Source organism: Aspergillus ochraceoroseus, assembly GCF_002846915.1.
Source record: "Aspergillus ochraceoroseus IBT 24754 chromosome Unknown P175scaffold_1, whole genome shotgun sequence".
NCBI classification, from domain to species: Eukaryota; Fungi; Ascomycota; class Eurotiomycetes; order Eurotiales; family Aspergillaceae; genus Aspergillus; species Aspergillus ochraceoroseus.
In genome coordinates, this window is record NW_024468476.1 from 3,069,963 (window position 1) to 3,097,528 (window position 27,566).

General features: G+C 48.3%; 10 protein-coding genes across 10 annotated transcripts; 5 read left to right on the plus strand and 5 right to left on the minus strand.

Annotated features, from left to right (window-relative positions):
* Window positions 1-371: 371 nt before the first annotated feature.
* On the minus strand, window positions 372-1,946 carry P175DRAFT_0497802 (E1 ubiquitin-activating protein AOS1). The gene is made up of 4 exons (XM_040896358.1): window positions 1,892-1,946; window positions 1,764-1,821; window positions 1,535-1,706; window positions 372-1,482 (listed from the first exon to the last, which is right to left on the minus strand). The coding sequence occupies exons 1-4, from the start codon at window positions 1,920-1,922 to the stop codon at window positions 595-597; spliced, it is 1,149 nt and encodes a 382-aa protein (XP_040756081.1). The 5' UTR covers window positions 1,923-1,946; the 3' UTR covers window positions 372-594.
* A 1,267-nt stretch (window positions 1,947-3,213) lies between these two features.
* P175DRAFT_0506289 (uncharacterized protein) lies at window positions 3,214-4,594 on the plus strand (the record flags this gene model as incomplete). The annotated part of the gene is made up of 3 exons (XM_040898180.1): window positions 3,214-3,554; window positions 3,619-4,401; window positions 4,471-4,594. The coding sequence occupies 3 exons, from the start codon at window positions 3,214-3,216 to the stop codon at window positions 4,592-4,594; spliced, it is 1,248 nt and encodes a 415-aa protein (XP_040756082.1).
* A 1,505-nt stretch (window positions 4,595-6,099) lies between these two features.
* P175DRAFT_0427515 (RFX family transcription factor) lies at window positions 6,100-8,722 on the minus strand (the record flags this gene model as incomplete). Its single annotated transcript, XM_040893247.1, has 3 exons — window positions 6,100-7,642; window positions 7,710-8,027; window positions 8,085-8,722. 3 exons carry the CDS (start codon window positions 8,720-8,722, stop codon window positions 6,100-6,102), a joined length of 2,499 nt encoding a protein of 832 aa, XP_040756083.1.
* An 818-nt stretch (window positions 8,723-9,540) lies between these two features.
* Window positions 9,541-11,508, minus strand: P175DRAFT_0497809 (succinate--CoA ligase (GDP-forming) subunit alpha). The gene is made up of 7 exons (XM_040896359.1): window positions 11,211-11,508; window positions 11,104-11,132; window positions 10,900-11,026; window positions 10,774-10,836; window positions 10,687-10,712; window positions 10,551-10,633; window positions 9,541-10,477 (listed from the first exon to the last, which is right to left on the minus strand). The coding sequence occupies exons 1-7, from the start codon at window positions 11,369-11,371 to the stop codon at window positions 9,977-9,979; spliced, it is 990 nt and encodes a 329-aa protein (XP_040756084.1). The 5' UTR covers window positions 11,372-11,508; the 3' UTR covers window positions 9,541-9,976.
* A 135-nt stretch (window positions 11,509-11,643) lies between these two features.
* P175DRAFT_0497810 (Elongator subunit ELP3) lies at window positions 11,644-13,957 on the plus strand. Its single transcript, XM_040896360.1, has 2 exons — window positions 11,644-12,097; window positions 12,157-13,957. Exons 1-2 carry the CDS (start codon window positions 11,809-11,811, stop codon window positions 13,584-13,586), a joined length of 1,719 nt encoding a protein of 572 aa, XP_040756085.1. The 5' UTR covers window positions 11,644-11,808; the 3' UTR covers window positions 13,587-13,957.
* A 249-nt stretch (window positions 13,958-14,206) lies between these two features.
* Window positions 14,207-15,243, plus strand: P175DRAFT_0497811 (uncharacterized protein). The gene is made up of 4 exons (XM_040896361.1): window positions 14,207-14,381; window positions 14,452-14,509; window positions 14,653-14,745; window positions 14,824-15,243. Exons 1-4 carry the CDS (start codon window positions 14,344-14,346, stop codon window positions 14,899-14,901), a joined length of 267 nt encoding a protein of 88 aa, XP_040756086.1. The 5' UTR covers window positions 14,207-14,343; the 3' UTR covers window positions 14,902-15,243.
* An 11-nt stretch (window positions 15,244-15,254) lies between these two features.
* Window positions 15,255-16,598, minus strand: P175DRAFT_0497812 (1-(5-phosphoribosyl)-5- ((5-phosphoribosylamino)methylideneamino)imidazole-4-carboxamide isomerase HIS6). The gene is made up of 3 exons (XM_040896362.1): window positions 16,215-16,598; window positions 15,814-16,000; window positions 15,255-15,691 (listed from the first exon to the last, which is right to left on the minus strand). Exons 1-3 carry the CDS (start codon window positions 16,512-16,514, stop codon window positions 15,408-15,410), a joined length of 771 nt encoding a protein of 256 aa, XP_040756087.1. The 5' UTR covers window positions 16,515-16,598; the 3' UTR covers window positions 15,255-15,407.
* Window positions 16,599-16,818: 220 nt separating this feature from the next.
* On the plus strand, window positions 16,819-17,823 carry P175DRAFT_0489794 (uncharacterized protein; the record flags this gene model as incomplete). The annotated part of the gene is made up of 2 exons (XM_040895762.1): window positions 16,819-17,232; window positions 17,296-17,823. The coding sequence occupies 2 exons, from the start codon at window positions 16,819-16,821 to the stop codon at window positions 17,821-17,823; spliced, it is 942 nt and encodes a 313-aa protein (XP_040756088.1).
* A 3,592-nt stretch (window positions 17,824-21,415) lies between these two features.
* Window positions 21,416-22,163, minus strand: P175DRAFT_0528196 (uncharacterized protein; the record flags this gene model as incomplete). Its single annotated transcript, XM_040899589.1, has 3 exons — window positions 21,416-21,677; window positions 21,873-21,957; window positions 22,025-22,163. 3 exons carry the CDS (start codon window positions 22,161-22,163, stop codon window positions 21,416-21,418), a joined length of 486 nt encoding a protein of 161 aa, XP_040756089.1.
* A 2,019-nt stretch (window positions 22,164-24,182) lies between these two features.
* Window positions 24,183-26,630, plus strand: steA (sexual development transcription factor SteA). The gene is made up of 4 exons (XM_040896363.1): window positions 24,183-24,569; window positions 24,625-24,724; window positions 24,789-26,524; window positions 26,577-26,630. The coding sequence occupies exons 1-3, from the start codon at window positions 24,446-24,448 to the stop codon at window positions 26,347-26,349; spliced, it is 1,785 nt and encodes a 594-aa protein (XP_040756090.1). The 5' UTR covers window positions 24,183-24,445; the 3' UTR covers window positions 26,350-26,524; window positions 26,577-26,630.
* The last annotated feature ends 936 nt before the right edge of the window (window positions 26,631-27,566 follow it).

A 27,566-nucleotide genomic window follows, 5' to 3' on the forward strand; every position in this document is an offset into this window, starting at 1 on the left:
ATATGAGTAATACCTCCTCCGTACTCTGCAAGTATAGGTATGAATCCAAGTGGAGTGATAACTATGAGGAACACCTTGTTCGGCTAATCTATCTATCCCCTCCTGATCTAGCTCGTATTATCTATATCTATATCTATATATGTATATGTAGACACTCCTCTTTTCCTAACTAGTTGGTTGGTTTTGGGCTAGCATGAATATACATGTTTAGTACTGTAATAATGCGATGTTTGGTAGGTAGTAGGTTCTTGGTTCTTGGATCTTGGTCCTTACCTCTCTGTCTCTTGATGGTAGGAAAGAGGTTGGATACGTTATTGTTGTTCCATTTCATAATGAATGAGATTCTATCATACATGTCGTAAAAAAAAAAAAAAAAAAAAAAAAAAAAAAAGAGTGTGTAAATGAGGAAAGGAAAGGAAAGGAAGGAAAACAAGCAAAGCTGACATGTCGTCTATCCATTAACCCTATTCCAAGCCATTGCTGCGATCCCTTTTCTGTTGTGGGTCCCCCCCTTTCTATCGTTCTGTAATTATTGGCTCTTGTTTTCGCGCCTGCGGCATTCAAGCTGTAGTCTCTGGTCTCTGCATGACTCGTTTATAAAGGCGGAAGGGTAGAGTTGCCGTTCAAGGGAATCGCGTTCGCCACAGGAGTCATGGCAGGCATTGCGTTTCCCACGTCTGCGGGAAAGAATGGATGCAGAGGGTAAATGGGAGCGACTGATTTCTCGCCGTCAAAGAGCAGGAGGTTCTGGAGTGGGTGCTCACGAGAGCTTAACACATTGATCACATCCTGGGCTAGAGCTCCACCAAGGAAAGCAGCCACAGGGCTTAGTTCACTTCCCAGGTTTTGTAAGAATGTGCGCAGGAATTCAGAGTCGAGGGTTACAATGTCTAGTTTCAGTTCCTGGTGGACTTCGCGAGCTATCTTAGTGAAGAGCTCCAGATCCTGGCGGGAGAAGGTAGGTAGTGCACCTCCACTGATCTTTTGGAACTCCCAAAGAGCCCGAAGACAGGTTAAGAGCGGAGTCACTTGCTTTCTGCGTCGAGGGAGACGGGTGAAATCTTCCGGTAGAGGTGAGGTATTTGCGAGTATCAGAGGAGAGTATATCTCGCGCTTGGTGACCATCTCAATGACTTTATCGTTTTCCTTCTTAGTGGTAACATTAAGAATTGTGCGCGTGGGCGTTTCCTGCCCTGCTGATGTGACGTTTGACTTGGATCGCTCGATCACAAAATCATGTTGGATGAGATCTGCAAAAACAAACCCGTAGAATCCATGCAGGCCAGCTGCATAGAAAGAACGTCCGGCTATGCGACACGCAGCATTTATAGTATTGTACATGGTGAAGTCCAGCTCAGTCGCGATCGTAACATCGAACTGGGCAAAGAATTCTGGCGGTTTGGATCGAACGTTCTCTGAATCAACATGGAGCTGAACCCGGGGGTTCATAGCCCTGATCGCAGGCGCGGCAGCTTGCGCACGCTAACTTGTGGTCAGTATACCTCATACTGATCATTTTAGCCGGGAAAAATACATTCTGGCCTAGAGATTCCTGTGTCACGAAGAACTGCGCACCAAGGTCTTCCTCTGTGACAACCGCATCGTCGATAATGGTCAAACTGCCAATTCCAGCCAAAACAAGGTTCTTGGCCACTTCATTCGCCAGCGCTTTGAAAGTGATCAGGAGGATGTTCGCGGATCGGAGTCTAGGATAAATGCAATGTTAGCTGGCGAGTAAGTATTAGAACGACTGACAGACTCACTTTTCCTGGGCTTTAACGCCCCAGAGACGAATCTGACGGTCGTATAATGCGATTTCATCTGAACAATAACACGTCAGATATCAAATATGACCCCCCCTTGCGATAGCGACTTGGCAGCGTTGCCTTACCTGCGCTGATGGTCTGGTTTTGGGACTCCATGTTGGATTATTGGGGGGGGGGGGGCGTAGCTTCACGACTTCGAATGATTCGTTTTTAATGAGAGCAAGGAGAGGTAAAATAGGAGGGGGGTCAGCAAGTGTACGGGGAATCGAAATGCAAACTAGGCTGGAGGGGTGCTGTCGTTCAGGCGGACCGCGCAGGACGGGCGAGAGGGCTGTTGTTGATGGGAGGGAGAACAGAAGAGATATTATAGCTAGGGGAGTGGTTGAGCATCACGGTAAAGTATGACAACATGCAGATATCCAGTAAAATTCCCGCACCAGCAGTTTGCCAGCAGTTAAATCAATCAATCAGTCGGTATGGAGAAGATGGGAAGCACACCACCACTCCTATCACGTGCCATACAACCCCCGGATCGATAATCTTCTGGCGCTTCATTGTCTCGAATTCGCTGTCTCACCATCTCCTCCATCATATCCCCCCATCATTCCTCGCATCTTCCCTGGTCATCTATTGTATTCCTTACCACGAGTAGCTCTCCTGTATTGTCGTTCCCCGTCCCCCCAGTTCTTTTTTTACTTTCTTCACCGTATATTTGGCCCGGTATAGTTTCTCCGCCTTCCCCTCTCCTCTTTCCCGTCTTTCAACCAACTCGAGCTAACTGGCGATCCACTCCACAGGATGGTATGTTGATTGTCATTTATATCTCTCTGGGTGCATACAAGGCCGATATATCCTTTATTGGCACAGGGGATGATTATAGCTGTCCTTGCATATGTTGACTGTCTTGCCCTCTCATCTCTAGTCGGGGAATTACGACTATCCTCCCGCCTCCCGCCGTAGCGTCCGTGGAAGCAGGGCTAGCGATCGCCCTCATCGGCCCAACGGAAATAGGCTACAGCACTTACGGGACTTGCTGAATTCAGAGCGCAACCGTAGCGCTGCCGCCCGTGCCTTGGAGACCCTTAACCAGGAGCTGGACGAGTTCCGTTCCGGCCGTGCCAGGGACCGGTCTACCTTTGAACAAACGAGAGCGTTCGTGGATCAGCAGATTCGGGAGCTGCAGACAGAAAGGAACGTTAGAGAGGATCGTACCCATGGTTTCCGCCCAGTTTCCTTACATCCAGGATTGCAGAGGCTGCAAGCTCTGGACGCCACAGTTATGAATTACGACCCAAGCCCCTCCGACATCTCGCGCTCAGTCAATAGAACCTCAAGAACCCGTCCTGCAAGAGGAGGAGATCGGCCCAGTCGTACCCGGAGGAATCGGGATCCCAGCCTTCCTGCCATCCTAGACCAACCCACCCCTCGAATAGACTCCCCCGCTGCAATGCCACTCGAACCGGAGAATGATCATCAGATGGATCGATGGAGGGCCAAACGCAGGAAGCTCGAGTCTGACGACAGTAGAGAAGGGTTGCAGAGCTTTCGTTATGGACAGTACGGCCAGGTTGTTCCCGGAACTCTCAAGATGGAGTTAGCCAGTTGTGATGGCGGTACATACGAACCAGAGGGGGAAAGCTCATGGCCTGAGAATATCCTCCGAAATGATTCATCGGTGTACTGTACGAAATCAGACCGGTGCAATCTGATCCTAAAGCATCACGGAGAAACCCCGTTCTGTCTGAAGAAGCTTATCATCAAAGCACCGAAATCTGGCTACGACGCTCCGTATGTTCAAGCTGAGCTGCAAGATTCGCGGGCGCTATTGCTAACATTTTTCTCCTCTCATCAGTATACAAGCAGGAATGGTCTTCGTCTCCATGGCATCCGACGAATTGCTAGCTAGTACGGCTAATCACCATGTACAATACGCCAGTTCTCGGCGCCACCGCCACCATCAACGCAGCGGAATACAACCGTCTCAAGAATTTACGAGTTCCTATCGAACACCATTACAAACGCTTGAGCGGGCTCTGGCAGGTCCCAACTCGGATTCTGATACCGACGCTAGCGACCTTCCAGGGGCCTCTGCCTCCAATATTGCAGACCCCACAGAGGAATTTCGAGTCATTACCGAGTATGACGAAAGCTCTGATGGTGGCGATCATAACAGAATTGGAGACGAGTTCTCAGCACCACCTCATCTCGCGGAAATAGAAAGGCTGGAGAGAATGGCCACACTACACCAAATAGAGGACGATTTTCTATGCTCAGACAGCGATTATAGCGCCAGTGACGACGACGACGACGACGACGATGATGATGATGATGATGATGACGATGACGATGATGACGATGACGATGACACCTCTGAGACTAACTCGTACAATTCCCGTCGTCGAGACTTGCAAAGACAGGTGCGGGCCATGCGCCGGCAATACGCTATGGAGCAAGGTGAGCTGCCCAGACGACGGCAGGTTCCCAACACAGTCCAACCAAACCCACCAACCGTACCCTCCGCGCCGCGCACAGCATCAAACACTCGTTCTTCAAGGCTTGGCCTAATGAAACCCCTCGCTCAATTTTTCATCAAACGGCCTATGAGTAGCGTCAGCCTCAAGTTCGATCCTCCTCCGTGAGTTGCCTCTCTTCCTCGCATTCAAACGCCTCCCACGCAAGCTAACCGTCTTGAAACATAATATAGCTCTGGCCGTTATATCCTGATCAAATTATGGAGTCCATATAATGCAGGAAACATAGATATCCAGAGTATCACTGCCCACGGCTTCGCTGGTCCGCGATTCTTTCCTGCTGCCTCAATCCGATGAGCCACTGAATATTTCTTTGCATGCACCATGCTTTTTTCTAAATCATCATCATCATCATCATCATCCTCCTCCTCTCCATACGTGACCATCAAAAGCACAAGTTAAGGCGAAGATTCCCAGACAAGATAGAAATGTCCCACCCCTCGTCACATTACTCAATCTCCCAGAAAAACATCTCTTTACAACTAGAATATGAGGACCTGTGAAAACGACGCCGAGAATGACAGCTTTTAGCGCCAGAGACGGCTGCCTTTCCACCTGTAACAGCCAGCGGCATGCCCGCGCCTAACCGCCCACCAACCATGTACCCCAACTAGTTATTCAGCACCTGCCAAGCGCTGTTAGTCATCCTCCTGACCTTGGGCTACAGATACACGCTAATTTAATGTCCCTATGGAGTGACCTATTAAAGAGCGAGTTGTATCTCGAGCATCTTGCTCTGATATGGATCTGTAATTGGCCGATCGCGAGTTCCAATGAAACCCTGGGACTGTGAGGCTGGAAGTTTACCCTTAGTCACTAAACAGATTGTTGGTAGCACTTGTATTCTAAGTTCGATGCTCCTAAACCTATTCTTACAGATAGCCAATTGTAATGGCAAACCCCACGGCGATTTACTTGTATTCGGTGTGCTTTTTTAGCTTCTAGGAAATTAGATCAGAGTTGGCGGGTCGGCGGTAGATCGTGTACTCTATACTAGTACCTGACCTTAAAAAGACTTTTCCGGAGCAGTGTCTGGAAGCAGTGCAATTTTTCTTATTAATTACGCTTCTTTTTTTATATTTAATTTGAAATATTGAAACTTCCTACCTATTCATTTATTCATTTCTGTGCGTGTGGATATTATCTTATTGTGCCATATTGAGAACATATTCGGAGGACTCCAAAGACAACATCATTCAGCAAGTTAACATGCTCAATTGAGAAGTATTAAACAGCTCATTCAATGTAATGTAGCTAAGTATTTGCCGCAGAATAGAAAGTCTAGTCCAGAGTAGAAGGAAAATTAAGGGAGCGAGCGCATGTATTTGTCAACAAGGCCAGAGAGACGCCAGTTAACCGAAGCCATCAAAGTGAAATAAACTGCAATCCAAGAGCGGAACAAAAATATTTACAAAGGTGATTCGATGACTCGTGGATGCTTCAAAAAAAGAACATAATCAAAACGAAAAAGAAAGTAGGATAAAACAAAACTCAAAGCTTTAAAGCGGGATCAACCACGCTATTAGATGCGTATAAGTGTCAGCCTGGACGAACATCAGAAAATACAATGTTTCAGGCCGACAAGTCTCGAATCGATGCTCTCGTTTCTCGTCTCTCGTGCAAAGAGTGTCGAACGCCAAACCATTTCCTTATACATAGCCCAACCAAAAAAATATACTCCTAAAAAAAAAAAAAAGGCACAATCCAACTCCACTCATGACGATATAAAAAAAAATTCAAAGGGTTTTTTCCAAAATAAAGAAGAAGAAAAAAGCGAAAAAGCAAGTCTCATCGTAGGTCGGTCATATAACGACGACATCTCCCTCAGCATCTGCTGGGTCAGAAGCCATCATATCACCATATTTACCCACAGTCATTAACATGGAGTCGTCATCAAGGTCAATAGCGCTGTCATCATGGTTCGGGGCCGAGAAGCCCGTAAGGTTCTCGGTCATATTAGTGGATTTCTCATTTTCGACGTGATTCAGGTTCGTTTCGACTTCCACCTGTGGCTGGTCTAGCGAGTTTCCGTGCTGTGACTCCGATGTCGTAGATGGCCCATCGTTGTCAATGGAAGTAGATGGTTTCAGAAGGAGACTGCTGGGTCCGGACTGATCGAAGTCTAAGCCCACCTTCTGCAATGTGCTTGGAGTATAGCGCATAAATCCCCCTTTCTCCGCCTGCCATAGCATCATTTCATGGAAAAAGACCTTGGTCATCCACCACGCACTGAAGCTTTGGGCTCCTCCCAGCGTTAGTCGGCGGAGGATGCAATCCCATAGAGCGTCTACCCTTTGGATAATGCATTGCGTACGGTGTTGAGGGAAAATAGAGGGAATATTCAGGATAAAGGAGACCCATCTGTCTGGGAAATTATAATCTTCCCCAGTGGCGGGTTCCACGGGATATCTGTGCGCCTGACTGCTTTCGTTCGTGTCGGGCTGAGTGAAAAATGGTTGCGAAGTGGAGGGGTTGATATCTGTGACAGGAGTAAGAAGTGCCTTGACATCATGCTTCAATATTTGCTCTGTTGCTTGTTCAGCGCAGCTTGGGATATTTGCTTTGGTAATCATCTCCTTCGGGTCCACCAGTGTTTTAAAGTCAAACCACATCTGATTTCTGTTGTCGGGATGGCAAAGCCAGGCAGCGGCCGCATTGGCAGACTGGTTCACATCAAGCATGTGCTTCAGAAGATTGCAAAAGATATGCGCCGGGATTAGCCTTGCAAGAGATACGTGTACAGGTTGTGTCTTGAATGTATCTGCAATGTGGCTGGTCAGGCGCTGAGAGATTGAGCTAAACGCGTCCAAGACAAGCTTTGGGACAACCTGTGTTGTAAGGGGAGCGACGAATGCGATCATTTTCTGGTACATGAGCCAATCACATTCTTTGATCCATGGGGCAAGGTTAGGGTGTGTCAAGAGCTTCTGCACTGGAACCGTCAAAGTGCCATGGAAGGCGGAAAAGTACCGCAGTAGGTTTCGCTCTTTGCAATATCGGAAGCTATCAATTACTGAGATACAATGGGACCGATAAAGCGCGGCAAGAGCCGCAGCAACCTTAGAATCAGTGTTCGCGGGTAGATAGTCATTGATATCTGGTAGCTGGAGCGAGTCAGTGTCGATGGATGAACTGTCAGTTGTAGGTAGCTGAAGCATTTGATGAATTAATTTTCCGGAATGACTGGCGACATTGTCAAGAGTGATGACAGAGTCATCAGTTCCCGAGCTTATTTGACATCCACACCCGTAACTTGTCGAGGTCGTCGCAACCTTCGGAGCGAATGAAGTGGTAGGAGAAGGGAATAAAGCAGTGTCTGCAGTAGGCTGCGATAGTACACTGGCACTAAAGAAAGAAAGAAATTACGTTAGTTCCAACCCTACTGTATAAACACCTTTCAAGTAACACTTACCTCTTTTGCATCACATCACCGGCCCTACTATCCACAGACCCTGTGGTAGCGTTGTCATGAGATGGTATTTGCTGATTCGTTTGTGGTGGCTGCTGCTGCTTTTCTTCGATCACCGTCAGATCAACATAATGATATTTTGATTCTCCTCTAACACCCAGGCGACGTGTCTGCACATTCGGGAATATGATGCGGACTAGCTTTCCAAATGATGCGGGATTAAGGACTGAAACGCGCTCAGTGCCACATTTTTCTGCATAGCAACAGTAGACACGATCGCGTCGAACCGAGCCGCTGCTCTTTCGGCAGTTCTCCTTTAACCTGCGCAAATTGTTAGCAATCATTCCAAGTAACCCGGTTGAGCGTGCGGGCGCTTACCAGATCATAGCGAATACTTGCTTGACCTTTTCAGCCTTGCCTCCTGCCCCTTCGTGCTTCAAAACCTCCGCAGCCATTTGTTTCAAGGAGTATCCCTCGTACTGTCGTAATAGTTTTCGCAACTCGTTATCGTTAGCTAGTGAGGAGCTGGAGCCCTTTTTCTTCTTCGTGCCCGCCTCTGAGCCCTCATTGTCATCAAGTAGATGCTCAGGTAAGTGGTTCTCGATCCCACTGTCGTACATGTTTTGGTACTGAGGAATCGGAACGTTGGGCAATCCATGGGAAGGGATCCCTTGTAACGAGTGATGAGATAGATGGTGACTATGGAGGGCATGAGTCGGGAAGTCTTCCGCCCTGGCGATGACAGCGTGATGTGCGTCCTGCAAAGTTGGGTCCAGGGAAGCGCCGTTTACCTGATGGGAAAGTTGCTGGCCAAATCGCATAATGATGTCCTCAGGGTTGCCACCAAATACATTGGGCCCCGCAGGGGTCTGGGCCGGAAGGAACTGGGAGAAGCCATCGGTGATTTGCTGATCTTGGGTCTGTTGGGTTGTCGTGGAATGGATACTAGCTGTCGAGCCTCTCGACCTTGGACGACGGCTATTCCTCGAGATAACTGTTTCGGAGCGCGATCTCATGAGATCAGCCGTTCCCGGACGACTGAGGGGAGCAGCTATTTGGGTCACTTGAGAGGCAGCACTTGAAGACTGCGAGGCAGCTCGAGCTGCTGTGACTGCAGGTCAGCAAAACCACAAACAGAGGAGAGGGCTGTGGTCCACCGGAGAAAACATGGGGTGGATAGGAGAAAAAAAACTGGCATCGTGCAGGAATAATTGCAGGTTCTTACCGATATCAGGAGGCATCTTCCTTTTTTAGAGTCTACTGCACACTCAACACGTCGGACGGTTGTGGTGGTCCTTGGGGTTCTTCCTCGTTGCTAGGTGCGAGAGGGTGGGTAACCACGGGCAATAATAGGTAAATAGCGTCCGTCGTCTGTTTTGATCCTTCCTCGGAGCCACACAACACCAGAAAACGGGGTTACACAGCGAGAAGACAGCCTCAAGCGCGAAAAAGGACGGGGGGGGGGGGAAAGGAGGCCCGTGTGAAAGTCAACTTAGCTGCAATACTTACTTCGTCCAAGCATCAGGCCTTGGGAGGCTCATGGCGTTCTAGAGGAGAAGGAAATCTGAGGTCGAGGGATCAAAGCAGGAATAAACAGAGAATCGGCCGTTCCTCAAGCAACGAAACCCTTGGGATCACGTGGGATTATGTCAGCACCCATTCCTCTCTCTGGTGGATTGTTTTGATCTCGAGTCGCTCACCTTTTGTGTCAATATTTCGGGATATTATGATAATGTTAAATTAGGTAGAGTTAATTTTAACGGTCAAATGAGCTAGACTTGTTTTTAGTGGGAAAGGGATAGCGCTCTTCTCGTGGTTATTTTCGAGCTTTTGAATTGGTTCTCCATTATCACCTGCTATACCGTTACAAATGCCTCATATATATATACATCCATAGCCAACTGGGTACAGTTTCCAGGTGCACGCCAATATAATCGATAAACTGGACTCCAAATTATAGTCCCTGACAAATCCTTATCTGGAACAGGTACAGGAAAAGATATAAAGCCTTAAAATTTACATGTGGAACCTAATTACTTCCTAGCATCTCTAAACATAAGAAAAAGAAATATAACGGTAAGGGGAAAATACAATAAGGGCCAAGACGATTTACAACAGAAGTGGGAATCTAGCAGAGTCAGGGAGAAACCAATCTGGGCGCCGATGCTCCCTAGCATCAGACTCGCATGATTCCCCAAGGGTTCAAGCGGGTAATCTGCATGACGCCCACCCGTGCTGCAAAAATCAAAGGGTTCGCTCGTACTTAAATTTTAAACCAGGTCGCGCTTCACAAACTCAGCAAGCAGGGACTTGCCGAGAGCGGCAGGGCTGCGTTCCACAACAACACCGGCGGCTTCGAGAGCAGCGATCTTGGAGTCAGCGCCACCCTTGCCACCGCTGACGATGGCACCGGCGTGACCCATGCGACGGCCGGGGGGAGCGCTGATACCAGCAATGAAGCCAACAGCGGGCTTGTTGTACTTGTTGTTGGTCTTGAGGAACTCGGCAGCATCCTCCTCAGCGCTACCACCGATCTCACCAATCATGATGATACCGTCGGTCTCCTCATCCTCAAGGAAGATGCGCAGGCAGTCAATGAAGTTGGTACCAGAGAAGGGGTCACCTCCAATACCAACGACGAGGGACTGGCCAAGTCCTGCCTGGGTGGTCTGGTTCACAGCCTCGTAGGTGAGGGTACCGGAACGAGAGACGATACCGACGCGACCACGCTTGTGGATGAAGCCGGGCATGATACCGATCTTGCATTGACCCTACATTGTTTCAAGAGCGCAAGGTTAATGCTAGAACGACAGGGTCACAAGATAGGAGGAATCTTAGACTTACGGGAGCGATGATGCCGGGGCAGTTAGGGCCGACAAGGCGGGTCTTGTTCTGGGTCTTCAGGATATCCGTGATACGGACCATGTCTACATTGGCATTAGTAGCTGTCGGGATCGATGAGATGGACCAGTTCTCATACCGTGCTGAGGGATACCCTCGGTGATACTGTTAAATAGCAAGGACGGGTTAGCCTATGGATATATCTCCAAGCTTTAGGCCAACTCACCAAACGACCAGAGGAACTTCCGCGGCGATAGCTTCCTCAATACCCGCAGCAGCAAGGGGAGGACTGTAATTCGCATATTAGCGCTGACTGTTGCAAAGCATCGATTTGAATAATTCCAATTCTTACGGGACGAAAATAGCAGAAGCGGTAGCACCAGTTTCCTTAACGGCATCCGCGACGTTGGCGAAGACGGGTCGGTCGAGGTGCGTAGTACCAGCCTTCTTGGGGTTGGTACCACCAACAACCTTGGTTCCTGAGAGGCATAAGTGTCCGAGATATCACAGCTGGATGCGTCAAATCGGGGTGGGGAGGGGGAATTGCGGAATATACCATAGGCAATGGCTTGTTCGGCGTGGAAGCTATAAGGAGCCAAAAAAGGCCAGAATCAGTATCGCAATTTGAAGAAATCGCGCAGAACTGGGAGAGATGCCACATACGTTCCTTGCTTTCCAGTGAAACCCTGGAAGATCACCTTGGTATCTCCGTTAATACGGAGGTTCTTAATAGTATCAGCGTAGGAGCCGGTGGCATACCCGCGACGCTGGAAAGAGCCAGCATTGCGAAGGGCAGAGGCCGTGCTACGGCGAAAGGCTTGCATGGCGGGTTAATAAGGAGGCGCGAGAAAAGGAAAATAAGAGGAAGACAGGGGAAAAGGAGAGGAGAGGGCCCAGCAAAAAAGCGTGAAGGATATAGAGAAGGGGTGGAGGGATAAAAGATGAGGGTTGCAGAGCGCAGTTGGGATGCGCTTTCGAAACACGGGTTTGTTCAATTTATTCGGGACAAAGCTTTAAGCGGATCCGAATTGTCGCGGGCGGTCTGGAGGCTCCCTCGGCCTTGATTTTTCTCCTCGCTCACTACTGTCGCTGTATGGAGCAATCAGAACCGTCCTTACGCTGCAGCTAACTGTGTTTCCCGACTCTATCTCTCTTCTGGAGAATTTACTTTTATCCGTCATTTAAGCTCGATTTCCTCCCTTACCATCATCACGCGGGGGAGAGGGCAAATCCCTTCACCTTCACTATGGCGACTCTTACAATGACTGCCCCGCCGCCACCCTCCAAGTCTAGGAAAAATGATAAACTACCGTCGGAGAATGAGCGCTTTATGCGGGCCTGTTCTGATATTGCAAATGCTCTGATCCAGGATTATGAATCGCAGAAAGATCCTACCCAGCCCAAGAAGGATATCAACCTCAACAAGTTGCGTGGTCAGATAGCGAAAAAGCATCGCTTGGGCACCCAGCCGCCGTTGACGGCCATTATTGCTGCGGTTCCTGAACATTACAAGAAATATATCCTTCCCAAGCTCATTGCAAAGCCCATCAGTATGCAGCCTTGACGCGATTCCTGGTTGAGGGTATCGTTCACTGACTGGTTATCTTAGGAACGTCCTCTGGTATCGCCGTCGTTGCTGTCATGAGCAAACCGCACCGTTGCCCTCATATCGCTTATACGGGAAACATCTGTGTCTACTGCCCTGGTGGTCCAGATTCTGACTTTGAATACTCCACACAGTCCTACACCGGCTACGAGCCGACATCGATGCGAGCGATCCGCGCCCGCTATGACCCGTTTGAGCAGGCTAGAGGACGAGTGGACCAGATCAAATCTCTTGGACACAGTGTCGACAAGGTTGAGTACATTATCATGGGCGGGACATTTATGTCTCTCCCGGAGGATTACCGGGAGCCCTTCATCGCTCAACTTCACAATGCACTGAGTGGCTATCAAACGGATAACGTTGACGAAGCAGTGCAGGCTGGCGAAATGAGCAACATCAAATGCGTGGGAATTACCATCGAAACGCGACCCGACTACTGCTTGGACACCCACTTGAGCAGCATGCTCCGCTACGGATGTACCAGACTCGAGATCGGTGTTCAGAGTTTGTACGAAGATGTGGCAAGAGACACTAACCGTGGCCACACGGTTGCAGCCGTTGCGGAGACATTCAAACTTGCCAAAGATGCGGGGTTCAAAGTCGTCAGCCACATGATGCCAGACTTGCCTAATGTTGGCATGGAGCGTGACTTGTTCCAATTCCAAGAATATTTTGAAAATCCCGCGTTCCGAACCGATGGCCTGAAGATTTACCCTACCCTCGTCATCCGTGGAACTGGACTCTACGAACTTTGGAGGACTGGTCGCTATAAGAACTATACCCCCAACGCGCTTGTCGATCTTGTCGCGCGCATCCTTGCCTTGGTTCCTCCCTGGACTCGTATCTACCGTGTTCAGCGCGATATCCCCATGCCCCTTGTCACTTCAGGAGTTGAGAATGGTAATCTGAGAGAACTTGCCTTGGCACGCATGAAAGACTTTGGCACTACATGTCGAGATGTCCGCACGCGTGAGGTAGGCATCAACGAAGTCAAGAACAAGATCCGTCCGTCTCAGGTGGAGCTCATTCGCCGTGACTACGCGGCCAACGGAGGTTGGGAGACGTTCCTCGCCTATGAAGATCCTACCCAGGATATCCTGATTGGCCTGTTGCGCTTGCGAAAGTGCAGCCCTACACACACATTCCGACCTGAATTTACCGGTCAGCAAACCAGTATCGTGAGAGAATTGCACGTGTACGGCTCAGCAGTGCCACTGCACGGACGTGATCCACGCAAATTCCAGCACCGTGGGTTTGGAACTTTGTTGATGGAGGAAGCCGAACGGATTGCCCGAGAAGAGCACGGCAGCCGGAAGATCAGCGTCATTTCAGGTGTTGGTGTTCGCAGCTACTATGCTCGCCTTGGATATTCCCTGGATGGTCCATATATGTCTAAGATGCTCGACCCACTTGAAGGTGACGATTTTGAATAAGACTGAGATATCAGGGTTATTTTCCTTTTTCTTTCAACTCCTGACATGATTGATGATACCAAACTGGGGAAACGAATACCCAGAAAAAGTTGTCTTACGAGACTGGATTGGCGTTGCATGGAGTATACCTCCTGGTGGGTGGGCTGCATATGTTTTCATGTTTCTTCCGCGTCCATAGTGAGATTTTCAAAAAATGACTTGTGTATATATGCTTTGAGTAGTGCATTGCATATGCTCTGTGGTGAATGGGAAAGGTGCTCGACTTGCTCCTGTGCTATTGGCGGTGCAAATAATCGAAGAGGAAAGCGAGACAGGATCAATATACAAGGCTTAAGAGACTAGCTAAAAGAGAAAAAGAAATAGATCGGACACTTTCATTGATTGATTTCCCATGGCAGTAGAATTTTGGGCTCTAAGACTATGTTTCCCCCGATATATATATACTCGACATCGTTTGACGCTGCGGGCAACAGATGTTGGATGCCAAATGCGGCTTAGGCGGTTGCACCCGGGAGCCCTCCTCCACTCCAGCGTCCGGAGAGGCTTGACGACAATATCATCTACCTCTCTCTCTTGTTCCTCGTCTCCAACGCGGATCTCTATTTAGTGTGCCCTTCTTTCTCTTTTTTTTTTTTTCTTTCTCCTTCTTGACCATATAGTTCATAACTTAGCGATTCCCATCGTTGCGCCCTGGCTCCGAACCCCTCGAACATATCTACCGACATATCAATCATCCAGCACAGGAAACAGCCTCAAGATGAAGCCCGTCGTGTCTGTGTTGAACGCCTGGTCCTGGTATTACTTTCTCCCCAGGGTATAGACATTTCGATAATTTTATCACTAATTCATATCACTCCAAACACAGCGTGGTCATCTCCCTCTTCGCCATTGTCATCCTATCCGTCCTTGCGTCGCTATACAAGGTTCGTCAATTTCGCCTCCATGGCCCTGGCTTGTTGCTTTTAGTGGCTGTCTCTCTCCTATTTCTACCTGCATTTTCCCCTCCCGATCGCAAACAGCAGACCGTCGAACATAATAAACGGGCTAACAATTGGGGTGCAAACAGAATGAACACCACGGATTTACCGGGTCGGAAGGCGAACCCGAAGATGGCGGCGCGGTCGCTGCCTCACTTTTCACGGCCGTGATTGTATACGTTGTACGTTGCCCTCCCATCCCCGCTTCCATCTGGCAAACAGGAACCCAACTGACTGGGTGCTGATGATGATACATCTAGGGGTTCTTTGTTTTCTGCGGATTCCAGGCCTATCTTCACATGAGAGCTCGCCGAGGGGGGGCGATATCGCTCAGCTAAACGCCTTCTCTATTTCCTTTCTCTCTCTCTCTCTCTCTCTCTCTCTCTCTCTCTCTCTCCTTTCCCTAGCTCTCGATACTTGGACCATATTAAATCATGAAAGACGTCGAATGCAATTCTGCTATTGGGTATATTAGTGAATCCTTGATTTTACTGGCCTATTTTAGTTCGTGGATTTCGGCTCCTTGCCGTGGAAGGACGGTGATCAGCCGCAATGTGGTCTGTCTGTCTGTCTTGTCTTGTCTTGTCTGCTTAGATCTCGCAGCTTACTTGTTTATTTATACTGTATGTATATAACTTCTGGCTTATATAGAAGAATTATGGATCGTTCTTCTGTTTTTATCAGAGCTGTGGTTGTGACATATATATTGGCCGGTATCTATCTATTCCTCTATTTTCTAAAGAAGATGGATGGATATACATTGCATTGCATTCATAACTTTTCTTTTCCCTTTCTCTTCCCCACTTCAGCTTATCATAACCTCCTCTCAAGCCGTATAGAAAACTCAATGCGACTTATTCCACCGAATACACTCCTCAAACGTCACCCCGGAGCCACCGAATATATCCAACGCACTCCCGATAGTCAAATCAACCTTACCCCGACTGCTAGCGTGAACTTTTTCGAGATCTTCTAGGCTCCGCGCACCTCCAGCATATGTCACGGGTATCGAGCACCACTCGGATAGCTTCGCCACGAGTTCTTCGTCAATGCCCTGCTGCAAGCCCTCGACGTCTGCAGCGTGGATGAGGAATTCCGAGCAGTAGGGTTCAAGGAGGGAGATCGATTCTGTTTTTATTTTTTATTTTTATTTTTCCCCCAAACCCCAGGTCAGTAACGACCTCAGGGCAAATAACAAAGGATACATTAGATAAAATAGAATCGAAACAAAAGGAAAGATATGAACGCACCCTGGTTCACCTCCATCTCGGTTATTGTTTGCCATCGGTTCATGGCAACAAACCAGGTATTGTCTTTTCGGCGACAGCTGAGATCTAGGACGAGCTTGGATTTGTCGCCGCCTAGCGAGGAGAGCACTGATTGTAGGCGTTCTAGAGAGAATTTACCTTCTGGGAAAAGGAAGGATGTGATGATGACCTATTTACACAGTTAGCAAAAGGGAATCCATTACCCCCATTTCTCCTGGCGAGGGTGGGAATGATGGTGTGTTGTTCAACGTTAAGTTTAGAACAGGGAAAAGACAGTATATCAGTTTAAGACAACCAGACATTCAGAGTTCCCAAACTATAACAGCAGGAGCAGTTGCAAAGAAGAAGAAGAGGGAAAAAAAAAAAAAAAAAAAAACCAGTACCTTCTCTGCGCCCTGATCAATCCAATATTGCGCATTCTTATCCGTAATCCCTCCCGCAACCTGTAAGCCTCCCGGCCATGTCTTGAGCGATTCCTTTGCTGCTTCGTCATTGCCTGGCCCAAGCATGACAACATGTCCGCCCGTTAGACGGTGCTTTTCATACAACCCTGCATAATGACTAGCGGGTAGCTTGGATACGTAATTCGTCTTCAGATCAGACTCGACATTACTCAGAGTGCCGCCGACAATCTGCTTCACTTGTCCCGAGTGCAGATCAATGCACGGCCGGAATTTCGTCATATTGTTATGTAAGGTGGTGTTTAGTCCTGGTGATTCGAATTGACGGCGTAATCGCTGAGAAGGGCCACTATTTCTTTCTTTTCCTCCCCCTCTTTGCGGTGGAAATTCCAGTGACGAGGGGTTCCTCCTACCTACAGACCAGCGCGGGCGGCGGGCGGCGTATCTTATCGCACGTGATAGGGATTGCGATACTGGGAAAAAAAAATATTGGTTCTCTGTTACACCGCCCTCTTGGGACTCTTTTCTGGTTACAGGATAGTAACCTAGGTATTCACCCGTAATAGACGGAGAGTTTTTATTCGCGATGATTGGCAAACGTAAGAGGGATACCTCTGTTGTATCCAGGTCGAAGGCAGGGGATAATGAGCGAAAGTCTTCTGCGACGACAAATCCCGACGCACATGATATCTTCCGCAAGTTTTTTGAAGCCGAGTTCCAACCACTGGATCTTCCGGCACCCAAGTCGGCTCGGGTTGATGAATCCGATTCAGAGGAGAATGAGGATAATTACGACTCTCAGGGATCAGGATCAGAGTCAGAGTCAGAGTTGGAGTTGGAGTGGGATGGTCTTACGGACGAGGAGGACGAAGATGAAGAGGAAGAGGAAGTGGACGAGGACGAGGACGAGGACGACGAGGTTGAGGTTGAGGTTGTCGAGTATCTAGCACCATCCAAGGCTGGGAACTTGATGGACAAGAAAGCTCGCAAAGCTTTTATGGTAACCCTGAACAAGAACCAACTCTGAGACGGTGTTGGCTTTACTAACACTACACAATACTAGACCGCGAAGCCGCCTTCCCTCTCTACAGAAGCGAAAACAACTACGAATCGCTCGACAAAGACGAAAACGAAAGCCGAAGACGAGGAAGAAAAAACCTCCGAAGCGCAGAATTTAAAGAACGATCTCGCGCTCCAGCGGCTTCTCAAAGAATCACACCTTCTCGAGTCAGCGTCGGAACTCGCGCCGACAGGCAAGAATCGACACAAGGCCCTTGATCTGCGCATGCAGGAGCTTGGAGCAAAGAAATCACTTTACCACCAGAAGATGCCTTCCTCAATACGAAAGGGGATCAAGGCTAAGGCCGCCACCAAGGAGGAGAAGCGTCGGAGGGAGGCGCGTGAGAACGGTATTATTCTTGAGAAGCCCGCTCCCAAATTTAAGGGCAGCAGTGGTCGACGGGAACGTGGTGTTGGAGGACCTTCGATTGGAAAATTCGCAGGCGGGACTCTAAACCTTACCAAGCGCGATATTGCTGTCGTTCAGAAGTCACGAAAAGGAGGCAAAGTGAGACGGAAGGGACGTCGCTAAATTGGAATTAGAGACGACCCCCGAACCAATTGATTTTTCGCAGTCTTTTAGGCCAACGAAAATTTTCACTGCTGCTGGTTTTGGCGACAATACATCTCATCTCGAGTCAGGGTAAACATCTACCGAATTGTATGCGATAAGAGCTATGGTCATGTTTCTTTTCTTAGATTCGAAGCTAGACGCCCCGGCAGTTTCACCTCGCGAAGTTTGGCTGGGGACGACGAACTTATCTAGGAGCTCATGATAGAATCTTTGGTTGAGCTAATTCTTTGGGGGTGGGTCAGTCGCAATCGGGCAAGGATACTTTGTATACCTTGCCTCGAAGGCCTGGCTGTCGGCGGACACGCAGACAAGTAGCTGGATACCTCCGATACCACCGAACCAAACTTCTGACATGCCTTATACCTCCTAACTGGGAATATGAAACCTCATTGCTCTTTTTTGGGGTCTATTTTAAAGCGTGTCCCAGGCTCATCTGAGTATAGCGTGAGAGGTCAAGCCTAAAAGGGTGAAACCACCGAGGGACGCTAAGGTTTGAGAAGAATATTTTTCAGACTGAGACATTTCTAGCACGTTGTGGAGTTTTTCTCTTTTGGTTGTTTGGGCTTTTGAAATGGATGATGTATAGCAATCTGTTGTTCGGACCCTTTCCTGGAGCCATCTTTGATAGAGTTCAGTAGCTGATACTCGATACTACCTAAACCGAGTCAAGTTTCTTTGGCTGTGATGGCGAATTCTTCCCTTCTCTTGTAGTAGATACATACGTACAGGTAGGCGACTTGAGTTTGGATTGTCTTGTCGGAGTCACCATCTTTCCCTTGATTTACTGGATCAGGCAGAATAGCCAGCCAGACGTACCTAGTGATGACATACGAATCTCCAACAATATGATTCTTCTATGCGACCCAGAGTAAACTTTCATACTATCCTTGCATTGTCGGTTGTTGTTCACTGTACTCCGTACTGGGGTAAAAGGCAAGCTGTGCTCTGGAACGAGATCTCGTCCCCCCGAGTCATGCTCAAATGCCCGTGGGCATTTTTGATGATCCTCGGGTTTGCTAATACTGAACCGAACGAGTTCGTAAATTCGTCACCCACAATCTGCAATCCCGTGTCGTATTGTGTCTTGGAAGTTTGAGCTAGGATATGGCATTTCTAAGGTTCTCAAGACGTTGCTCGGGCCATGTGTCGGGGGGGGGGGGGGGGGGACTCGCGAGGTACGCAAGAAAAAACGGCGGAGCAGGAAGGAAGCCATAGACCGGTTTCAGATTCTGCAAGTCACCTTTCCAGGGAGGTATCTTGGAATGAAGCCGCTAATCATGATGGAGGATTTCCAGGACCACGACCAGTGACCAGTGACCAGTGGCCACAGACCATTTCCTTCCTCCATGTCTAACCTCCCAACGTCCACTTTCGTCTTCGGGAGTTGAAAGAGGGGGTAAAACTAGAGATCAAACAGTGGGAAAGCCTGTCCCTGTCGAAATCCTAAAGCAGAGCATTGGTGGCAGGGTACTACTACTATACCGGTAGTTGTAGATTAAGTTCAGTTGAAGGAGGAGAAAGGAAGGAAATTGATCTTCAGACACGTGCATCCTCGGGGTCCAGAACGTATTAGAACTGCGTTCTATCATATTATCGGATCGGACGATGCAAGGCTTCAGTCTCCTGGATTTTGCGCCCTGAGAGGACTCGGTAATACTGAGCTGAATATCAACTATTACCTCGATACGAAGGAAGATGAAAAGTGGGATGTGTAATTGTCGTTATTAGGGCCCTTGGCACCCTCGTGGATTTTAAGATCCATGAAAATGAATGAAATAAGAACTTCTTGGGTTCAGCTTCAAGACATTCAGCGAGAAAGACGGTTAGACCACAGAGGGAGTGGATGAATCCAACCCCTTAGACGATGAGCTTGTACTGGCTGGCTGGCTGGCTGGGACTGCAGCGGCCGGATATTTCCTGGATGGGGAGACTGTCGACATCTACTAGATAATTGTAGTTAGTAGGCATAGTAGTAGTAGTAGTGTAAAATCGGCTGCAGACCACAAGGATATGTAGGAACTCCGACATATCCGACTAGACTGGATCAAAGAGTCCGCTTCTTTCAGGTTTTTTTTTTTTTTTTTTTTTTTTGGTCTACTTAGATTAGAGCCTTCATTGTTATGGTGTGATAAGAATCGGCTGATTTGACTGTTTCTGGATTTACAGCAATACCAGGGCACCATCTTCTTCGTCGAATCTTGATGCACTGGAGTACACGAGGGATCGACGTGAACAGATCGGCGTGAACATTGTGCAAGTAGGTTAGCATGCAGGAATTTACTCCAGTCGGTTTGCCAGAGACCTTTTCAACGTTAATCCTTTCGGAGTCGCATCCTGCTAACCATTTTCCCGCGTATCCGCATGGTACGCTCATACTCCGGAGGTCTGAGCTTTTCTTGCACTGTTAGTGTTCGGTGTATGCGCTTACCATAAAGCAGTATTGTACTCCGTAATATCGAGAAAATTGGGGATTCATAGAGGCTAGAATGTGGGTCGTTGGATGGATCCCTCGAGAATTCCACATCCACGGAGTAGGGGGGAGGTCATAACAGGCGCTCCTCCATATACGGAGTACATACGGAGTACTATGGATAGGTATGTAGACTACCCTAGGGTACATATTTACAGTATCCGGAACTTTGCTGAAGTGTTCTAGATGGTTTCAGGGTAGACGATCAAACGGAGTCTCGTAGCACGGAGCAGGCCAATAAACCTTGAACTTGTTTTAATTTTCAAGCTATATTTTCATTCCCCACAATGAGGGCACTAGAATATTAGATAGCCCACTAGGACTGCTCAGGAAGGTACCTTGCTCCGTGGATTAGCCATCGGGGGTCTTTACGGAGTACTATTGACTTGATTGGGATCGTGGTAATTTATTCTGTCCCTGATGTGGCTTGAATTGGAGGAACCCAGAAAAAGGATCAATTGTTCGGTTCAAGGTCTCGGAAAATATTTGGGGGGGTCAGTGGAGAGTTACAACAAGTGCGTACTACTGTTCCTGGCCGTCCCTTTCTGTTGCTCGGCCCTTGTACCCTATTTTTCACCTTTCCCTTGAATTGATATTAATAGCCTATCTAGCTTTTGAAGCTCCCTCGTCCTCCTTCCCTCCCGCGGAGTTTCCGGCCTTACCCCCTGAGTCCTCACTTCCAGAGCTCAGGGGGCCCTAGACGGGATCTTCAAATCCAGTATCTAGACCCGGCCGAAACTGTGGGGTTGACTGAAGTGCCTAGATAGGTAACAAACGTACTTGCCCTTGGGTCTTCATCTGGCTTACTTGTACCTAGGGCATTCTTGAAGAGCGTCCGAGCCAATGACGATCACCGCATCACGAAAACCCAGAAATTCCGTTTTCGAAGGGAAGACTAGGAAAAACATGGCAGATTTACTCCTAATTCCGGGGCCGTTCCGGATGGTCTGAACTCTGCTGGGATCTCTTGCGAGTCACCCAATTTATTGGTAATTTCTGGTGTGCCGTGGGAAGAGAATCGAGATCGATTCTATCTCTTCGTCTGGTAGGTCGAGATTGAGAATGTGGCCATGTCGATCATCATTCCTTCATACCAATGATAGCAGATAGAGGGCCCTGGTGAATCAATACCCTTGCAAGGGTGATGAGCAGGCAGTAGGCATTCGAAAGTGCAGCCAATTGACTCCCGACCTCCAAGAGACTTGCCCTTTCATCCAATATCCCGTTGACCACTCTGTATATGGGGTTGCATTGTTTTGTGGGGGGGAAGCTGGTCTGAGCAAGGAGAGGGTCTGGGCTGAAGTTGAGTGCAGCCAAGTTCGCGGAACTATTTGAGTAGGCGCTTCTGTCATTAAGGATTCCCCCTCAAACCTCAACGCCTTTTTACTATTCCTTGTCGTTATTGAAGGATAGTTAGCCCGTTGTGAGGATAAATCACATCTGAGATTGAGCGAGCATCCAACATCGGAAACAGATAGATTAGACCTCCATCCAATTAGGGGGCTTTGCGGCGAGATTAAGTGTTTGACACACGTACCCTGTAGGTGGATTTGTGACAGGGCTCATCATTGCATGTTGTAGTCGTATATAGCCCAAGCCCAGAAGACCAGGGTCAGATTGTGCTATGGATGATTTTTTTTGAAAACAGTGATCGTGTAAGATAAGTCTATTTTTGGCTGCGCAACGAACGGTCTTTAGAATGAGTTACTTGGAGGACCTCGGATATTTCGACTTGTCTAGATACTGAAGACAACTGGGGAGGCACAAGTGGAACAGGTACATGTAATTCGCTGTTCCAGCAAAAGAATCCTCGCCAGTCGTGGAGCATGGTTGATCATGGGGGGAGGGCTTTTGGCGCCTTTGTTATTTGCGAATAGCTTAGTTGCTAGATCTACACAAGGGAAATATTTTCCTACCAAATCGAGGAGGATAGATGTTGTGACGGAAAGCCAGTCTATGCATGCTGTTTTTAACCCGGGTGACCAGAATAGACCAGGCTACGGAGTACGAAGGCAGAAGAGTGGTAGGTACAACCGTACAACCTTGAAAAGGGGAGCCACCCGGGCGGATCGAGGCCACTGGGGTCTCTAATTGGATATGAGTAAGCGCTCGCTGGGAGTTTGAAACAAGGGAGCAAATGCTTCACAATTATCCCGCGCCAGTTTTATGTGTTTGTGTAGTTTTGGAGGTGTTTGGGCCCACCTCTATAGAGGCGAGTCAGGAACCTTGGCTGGCAAACCGAGGAAGGGCTATTAGGACGGCTGGTAGTAGTGAGAGTACTCCGTAGAACTATCCTGTATAGAGTAATGAAGTTTGAAGATCAACTGCAAGAGTTTTACACCTGTTAAGCACGCTGCAGAATGCAATATGACATGACTTGATGAATCTACCGGAGTAGACTCGTCTCTAGCCGCCAGGATGGAGACTTGTTGAAAACGGCCCCAAGGAAATGTACCTGCAATCACACGAGCGTTAAGAAGGAGCCTAAGGACGACCAAAGCTTTTGTATTGTTAGTTATTCTGTAGAACTTGTAAGCCTGCTTCGATTTGGAAAGGCATTCTCGAAATTAGGTAGAGGGAGTACTTGTCTCCACTCGGAGGCGACTGTCACTCAGCGACCGCACACTGTAGGTACTCCGTAGACTAGCTAGGTAGGTACTATCATGCAATGCGTATCTATTTATTCATCCACCATCATGCCTAATTTTTTTGTTTTCTTTTCCCCCCTCGTTGCCTGCGAAGGATGGGACTACTCGCTGGCTCCGTACGGGATATCCGGAGCAAACAGATTGATAACTTCTGGTCCCGATGTACTTTTCTAAATACAGGAGCAAAACCCGACTAACCCAAGAGAGACGCGAATCCGGACAGAAATACTGGACCAAAAAGCTCAATTATTGTCAATTCAGATTAAATCCAGATGGCTTGAAAGTTTAGGCCCTATTAGAATCTTTGGAACTGGACGGAAGGTCCCACTCCCATTGTGTGCAGGTCTTTTTGGCCCATGGTACGAAACCGTTCGGATACCATGGTAACTTCGGATTCTCCTGGTTTTTTTCTCTTGAAAAAGGAGTAAACTACGTCCTAAGCCAGTATGGTACTCCGTACTACGTATTGTAGGCATCCATCCATCCACCCTAGAGCCCGGTCCCTGGCGCTGAACTCCGCTTTTCTTTACGGAGTACGGAAAGCCTGAAAACCTTCCAGGGCCGCTCCTGACTGACCCCTCAAGCGGTTAACTAACTAACTTACTATTAGTATTATGATTGTTATTATTATTTAACTACTACTAGTAGTAGTTAGTAAATAATACTAACTGAGTAGTGAGTACTATTATTATCGTATTATTATTTTATTTAATTTAATTTTTTCCCTCTTCCCTTTCTTTAATAATTAATAATAATCCCAAGAAATATAATAACAAGGCTTATTATTATTATTATTATTATTATTATTATTATAATGATGATGATTATTATTATGATTATTCCTCCTCTGTAGTCTAAACCTCCCAAGCCAACCTCTCATCTTCCCAACACTGTGAAAAAGCAACACTGGGCTACTTCATCTGCACCATTCCATTCTCTTTCTCATCCTCCCCCCTTCCCCTCCTCATCGCGCCTCTCCTCTTTCTTTCTTTTTTTTTTTTTTTATTCCCACCTCCCTTCATTTCAATTTCGCCGTGCGAGCTATTCAAAGAGACTTCGAAACGGGCTGGCCCAGTTCATCTCTCTGCCCTCTCTTTCATTATCCTCTTCCCTTCTCTTTGTTGACGGCAACCCGCCAACTTCAGAACTGAACAAACGTCTTGCAGGAGGCTGGTCCCTCAGGTGTTTGGATAACCTCTGCGTTTCATCTCTGATCTCTGACTTTGATCTATCGTCGCATTGTGTTATAAAAATCTCCTTGTGTTTATTCTCATCTTGTTTTCCTGATCTCTACCCAAAGAGGTGGCGGCTGTCCGATTGACGACGGAACGCCTTGACCGTACGTGCTTCCCGTTGCTGTTCCATCATCGTTACCCAAAGCAGCGAACTCTAGTCATCGACTTCTTTTGGGTCTTGGTTCATCCCTTGTCATTTAACTCCTGCGTCTCCATAGATTTTCAAAATGTATCCTCAACATGGTGCCCCTATGGCACCCCCCCAAAAACCAGAGACATTCATGCTGTCGAACGAGGCACAGCAAAGCCTCCCTCACGACGCGCAAGTTGCACTGCAACAGGTCGATAATTGTAAGATGGATGGTCTCTATTGCTACATGAAGTCGACTGACTGTTGTTTCCCAAGTGAAATACTTTCTCCTATCCGCGCCCGTGGACTGGCAACCGGAGCAGCTCATCCGCCGATTCCTTCTCCCAACGGGGGATTACATCTCTTGTGTTCTCTGGTCAGTTCCTGTTGAAATGTTTCTTGTCGGGGATCAAAACGTAATTAACGCGTGTGACCTAAAGGAACAACCTTTTCCACGTCTCAGGAACCGATATTGTTCGATGCCTTGCCTTCAGATTTCAAGCCTTCGGACGCCCTGTGAAGAACTCAAAGAAGTTTGAAGAGGGTATATTCTCTGATCTGCGCAATCTCAAGGCCGGAACCGATGCCACACTCGAAGAACCCAAGAGCCCGTTCCTTGATTTTCTCTACAAGAACAACTGTATCCGAACCCAGAAAAAACAGAAGGTCTTCTATTGGTATAGTGTGCCACATGACAGACTCTTTCTCGATGCTCTGGAGCGTGATTTGAAGCGGGAGAAGATGGGCCAGGAAGCGACTACGGTCGCCGTCAGCGAACCTGCTTTGTCCTTTGAGTTTGATTCGTCCCAGTCGTTGTACGAGCAACTCACAAAGGCACAACAAGCAAACTCATCATCGTTTGCTGCACACGCAAGTACAACATATGGCCAACCCGCATCCCCAGTCGTTCGGACCGTTGACGCTATGCCTCCTCCCCAGATGGCTCCCCAGATGGCTCCCCCATCGCTGCCCCTTCTCTCGGACGAATCGGCCCATCCCCAACTATACGCCTCGATCCCGATGTCCAACACTCTAGCCCAGAACATTATTAAACGCGAAGCGGACTACGGCGCTATTCAGTACGACCGCAACGGAATGCCCATTGCTCGTATCCACCAGCGCCATGCCTCCATGCCCACCTTTGTCGAGTACTCCCCAGCTCCATCGTTTGTTTCCTCCCAGTATGAGGACTACAGCAACCGAGGCCTATCCTTCGAACCGGTTACCCCCCCGCAGCACAGCTCTCACCTCGGTGCAGAACCCGCGTACATTGCCAATGAAGACACAGGCCTTTATACCGCAATTCCCGAGATATCTTCCGGGTCTGCTTTCAACCCTATGATGCAACTGCCCCCATCCAATCTTGCAAGCGCCCATTTCCCCACTCCCGCGAGGACCTTCCATTCCAATGTGTATTCGGTGCTAGAAGGTTCCCCAACATATAAGCAGCGCCGCCGTCGATCTTCCATTCCGCCCGGCACTGCTCATACTGGTACTCACTCTCCAGCGACCCAGGGGTTTCAGCAGATTTCCTACGCTGCCCATAGACCCAGTGATCTTCGACGATCAGTTTCTAGCTCGGTTGCTCCGGGCGCAGAGACGGACGACATGCGCCATGAGCCGTCCCACCGCCCTTTGCTTGGTGGATACCATGCTCCTGCTCTGCCTCAGAAGAATTTGCTGCAGGAAATGTCACGTAATGGCACACCTCTCTCTAGTCTGGATGAAAGCCTTGAGCAAAGTTCCATCCCTCTTCCCCAGACCCCGGACAACCTTGCCGCTCTCCCCACCAATGAAGCTCTAGAAACAGCTGTCCAGAACAGTGTGAGTAGTAAAAGCGACCAGTTTGCTCATGGCCCCGTTCGGCGCGCCCGAAGTGCCACAATGATGGAGCTTGGACCTTATCCGCAGAAATCTCATTCCTGCCCAATTCCCTCATGTGGAAGACTGTTCAAGAGATTAGAACATTTGAAGCGGTCAGTTGCAGCCACCTATTTTTAAGGGATATCTCATTGGTCCACACGTGTTGCAGAATATGCAGGGCAATCCAGGTGATAATTTCTCTAACCGCCGACTAACACTTCTCTTGCAGGCATGTGAGGACTCATACTCAAGAACGCCCGTACCCTTGCCCATATTGCAACAAAGCGTTCTCGCGGTCGGACAATTTAGCACAGTAAGTTTCTTCCTTCCGTTTAATAGCGCTCGGACCTGACTCTTTGTTTCAGACATCGTCGTATTCATGAGGCTCAGCCAGACGGTCAGCCTCCCCTCGTCGGACACGAGGAGGACTTGGACAACGAGGATAACGACTTTGGTTCCCACGACGAAGGATCACCCTCTGAGTCCGTCCCGAGCACCGTCGTTGGTATTCCGAATGTGACTTCAATGCCATCTGCGATTGCTCTTCCGTCTACTATGAATAGTATTATGGCATCACATATGATCGCGCCACAGCTTTTGCAGCAGCAAATATGAATGAGCCTGCAATCTAATGAAAATTCGAAAATATGCGAATCGTGTTCGCTGAGTTGTTAACTTGGTGGTGTTGTGGGAGATTCAAACACCCGGTATTCTGATCTTTAATATTGCCATATTCGCAACATAGGGCTTCTTAATAATGTCTTCTGGTTCTTGAGCTTTGCACGGTTTATTGGGTGGGTGGCTTTGTCGATCATTGGGCCGTCATCTTCACTCCTCTGGATGGTTGGGCTTGGAAACTCATCGTCGCATTGAGTCCCTTTGGGAAAGCAGCCTTCGTCGCTATTTTCCAGCCCGTGGGCTGAAATCAATGTGTTTTTCCATTATAATGCTTATTTCCCGTGGTTCTCGGTTTCTGTTCTAAATTCTGTGTTTATCAACGTGATTTGCGTGTTCTGGTTGTGGTATACGTGCTGTGACTCGTACCATAGCTACCTGTGGTTTTTTTTTTCTCTCTCTTTTCTTTCTTTCCCATCTGGTGTCCTCTGTATTGACTTTTTACCTGTTGTTTTCTTTGTTCGGATCTCTTTGTTGGAATCGGGACGTGTATTGTTTAAGATCTCAGGGGCCAGGGGATCGACTGATATAAGAATGTGGATGGAACAAAAGCGGAGTATAGCTTTAACCAGCGAGTACTTTGTCTTATGGGATATTGCGTGAGCTCTCCGGATATACCTCAAAAGCAGAAAGGCCCGGGGCTGCTGATTCAAAGCTGCTTGTGCCTCTTACGGATAGCG

Coding starts and splice junctions, on each gene's coding strand:
- P175DRAFT_0497802 (XM_040896358.1), bottom strand. CDS start 1,922: ATGGAGTCCCAAAACCAGACCATCAGCGCAG. Junction 1,822..1,891: donor AAACCAGACCATCAGCGCAG/GTAAGGCAACGC, acceptor GTTATTGTTCAG/ATGAAATCGCATTATACGAC. Junction 1,483..1,534: donor AGGAATCTCTAGGCCAGAAT/GTATTTTTCCCG, acceptor ACCACAAGTTAG/CGTGCGCAAGCTGCCGCGCC.
- P175DRAFT_0497809 (XM_040896359.1), bottom strand. CDS start 11,371: ATGCAAGCCTTTCGCCGTAGCACGGCCTCTGCCCTTCGCAATGCTGGC. Junction 11,133..11,210: donor TTCACTGGAAAGCAAGGAAC/GTATGTGGCATC, acceptor GGCTCCTTATAG/CTTCCACGCCGAACAAGCCA. Junction 10,478..10,550: donor GCCCCGGCATCATCGCTCCC/GTAAGTCTAAGA, acceptor GAAACAATGTAG/GGTCAATGCAAGATCGGTAT.
- P175DRAFT_0497810 (XM_040896360.1), top strand. CDS start 11,809: ATGACTGCCCCGCCGCCACCCTCCAAGTCTAGGAAAAATGATAAACTA. Junction 12,098..12,156: donor GCTCATTGCAAAGCCCATCA/GTATGCAGCCTT, acceptor TGGTTATCTTAG/GAACGTCCTCTGGTATCGCC.
- P175DRAFT_0497811 (XM_040896361.1), top strand. CDS start 14,344: ATGAAGCCCGTCGTGTCTGTGTTGAACGCCTGGTCCTG. Junction 14,510..14,652: donor TCCTTGCGTCGCTATACAAG/GTTCGTCAATTT, acceptor GGGTGCAAACAG/AATGAACACCACGGATTTAC. Junction 14,746..14,823: donor CGGCCGTGATTGTATACGTT/GTACGTTGCCCT, acceptor TGATACATCTAG/GGGTTCTTTGTTTTCTGCGG.
- P175DRAFT_0497812 (XM_040896362.1), bottom strand. CDS start 16,514: ATGACGAAATTCCGGCCGTGCATTGATCTGCACTCGGGACAAGTGAAG. Junction 16,001..16,214: donor TTGATCAGGGCGCAGAGAAG/GTACTGGTTTTT, acceptor CTGTGTAAATAG/GTCATCATCACATCCTTCCT. Junction 15,692..15,813: donor CGAGATGGAGGTGAACCAGG/GTGCGTTCATAT, acceptor AAATAAAAACAG/AATCGATCTCCCTCCTTGAA.
- steA (XM_040896363.1), top strand. CDS start 24,446: ATGTATCCTCAACATGGTGCCCCTATGGCACCCCCCCAAAAACCAGAG. Junction 24,570..24,624: donor ACTGCAACAGGTCGATAATT/GTAAGATGGATG, acceptor TTGTTTCCCAAG/TGAAATACTTTCTCCTATCC. Junction 24,725..24,788: donor TACATCTCTTGTGTTCTCTG/GTCAGTTCCTGT, acceptor TGTGACCTAAAG/GAACAACCTTTTCCACGTCT.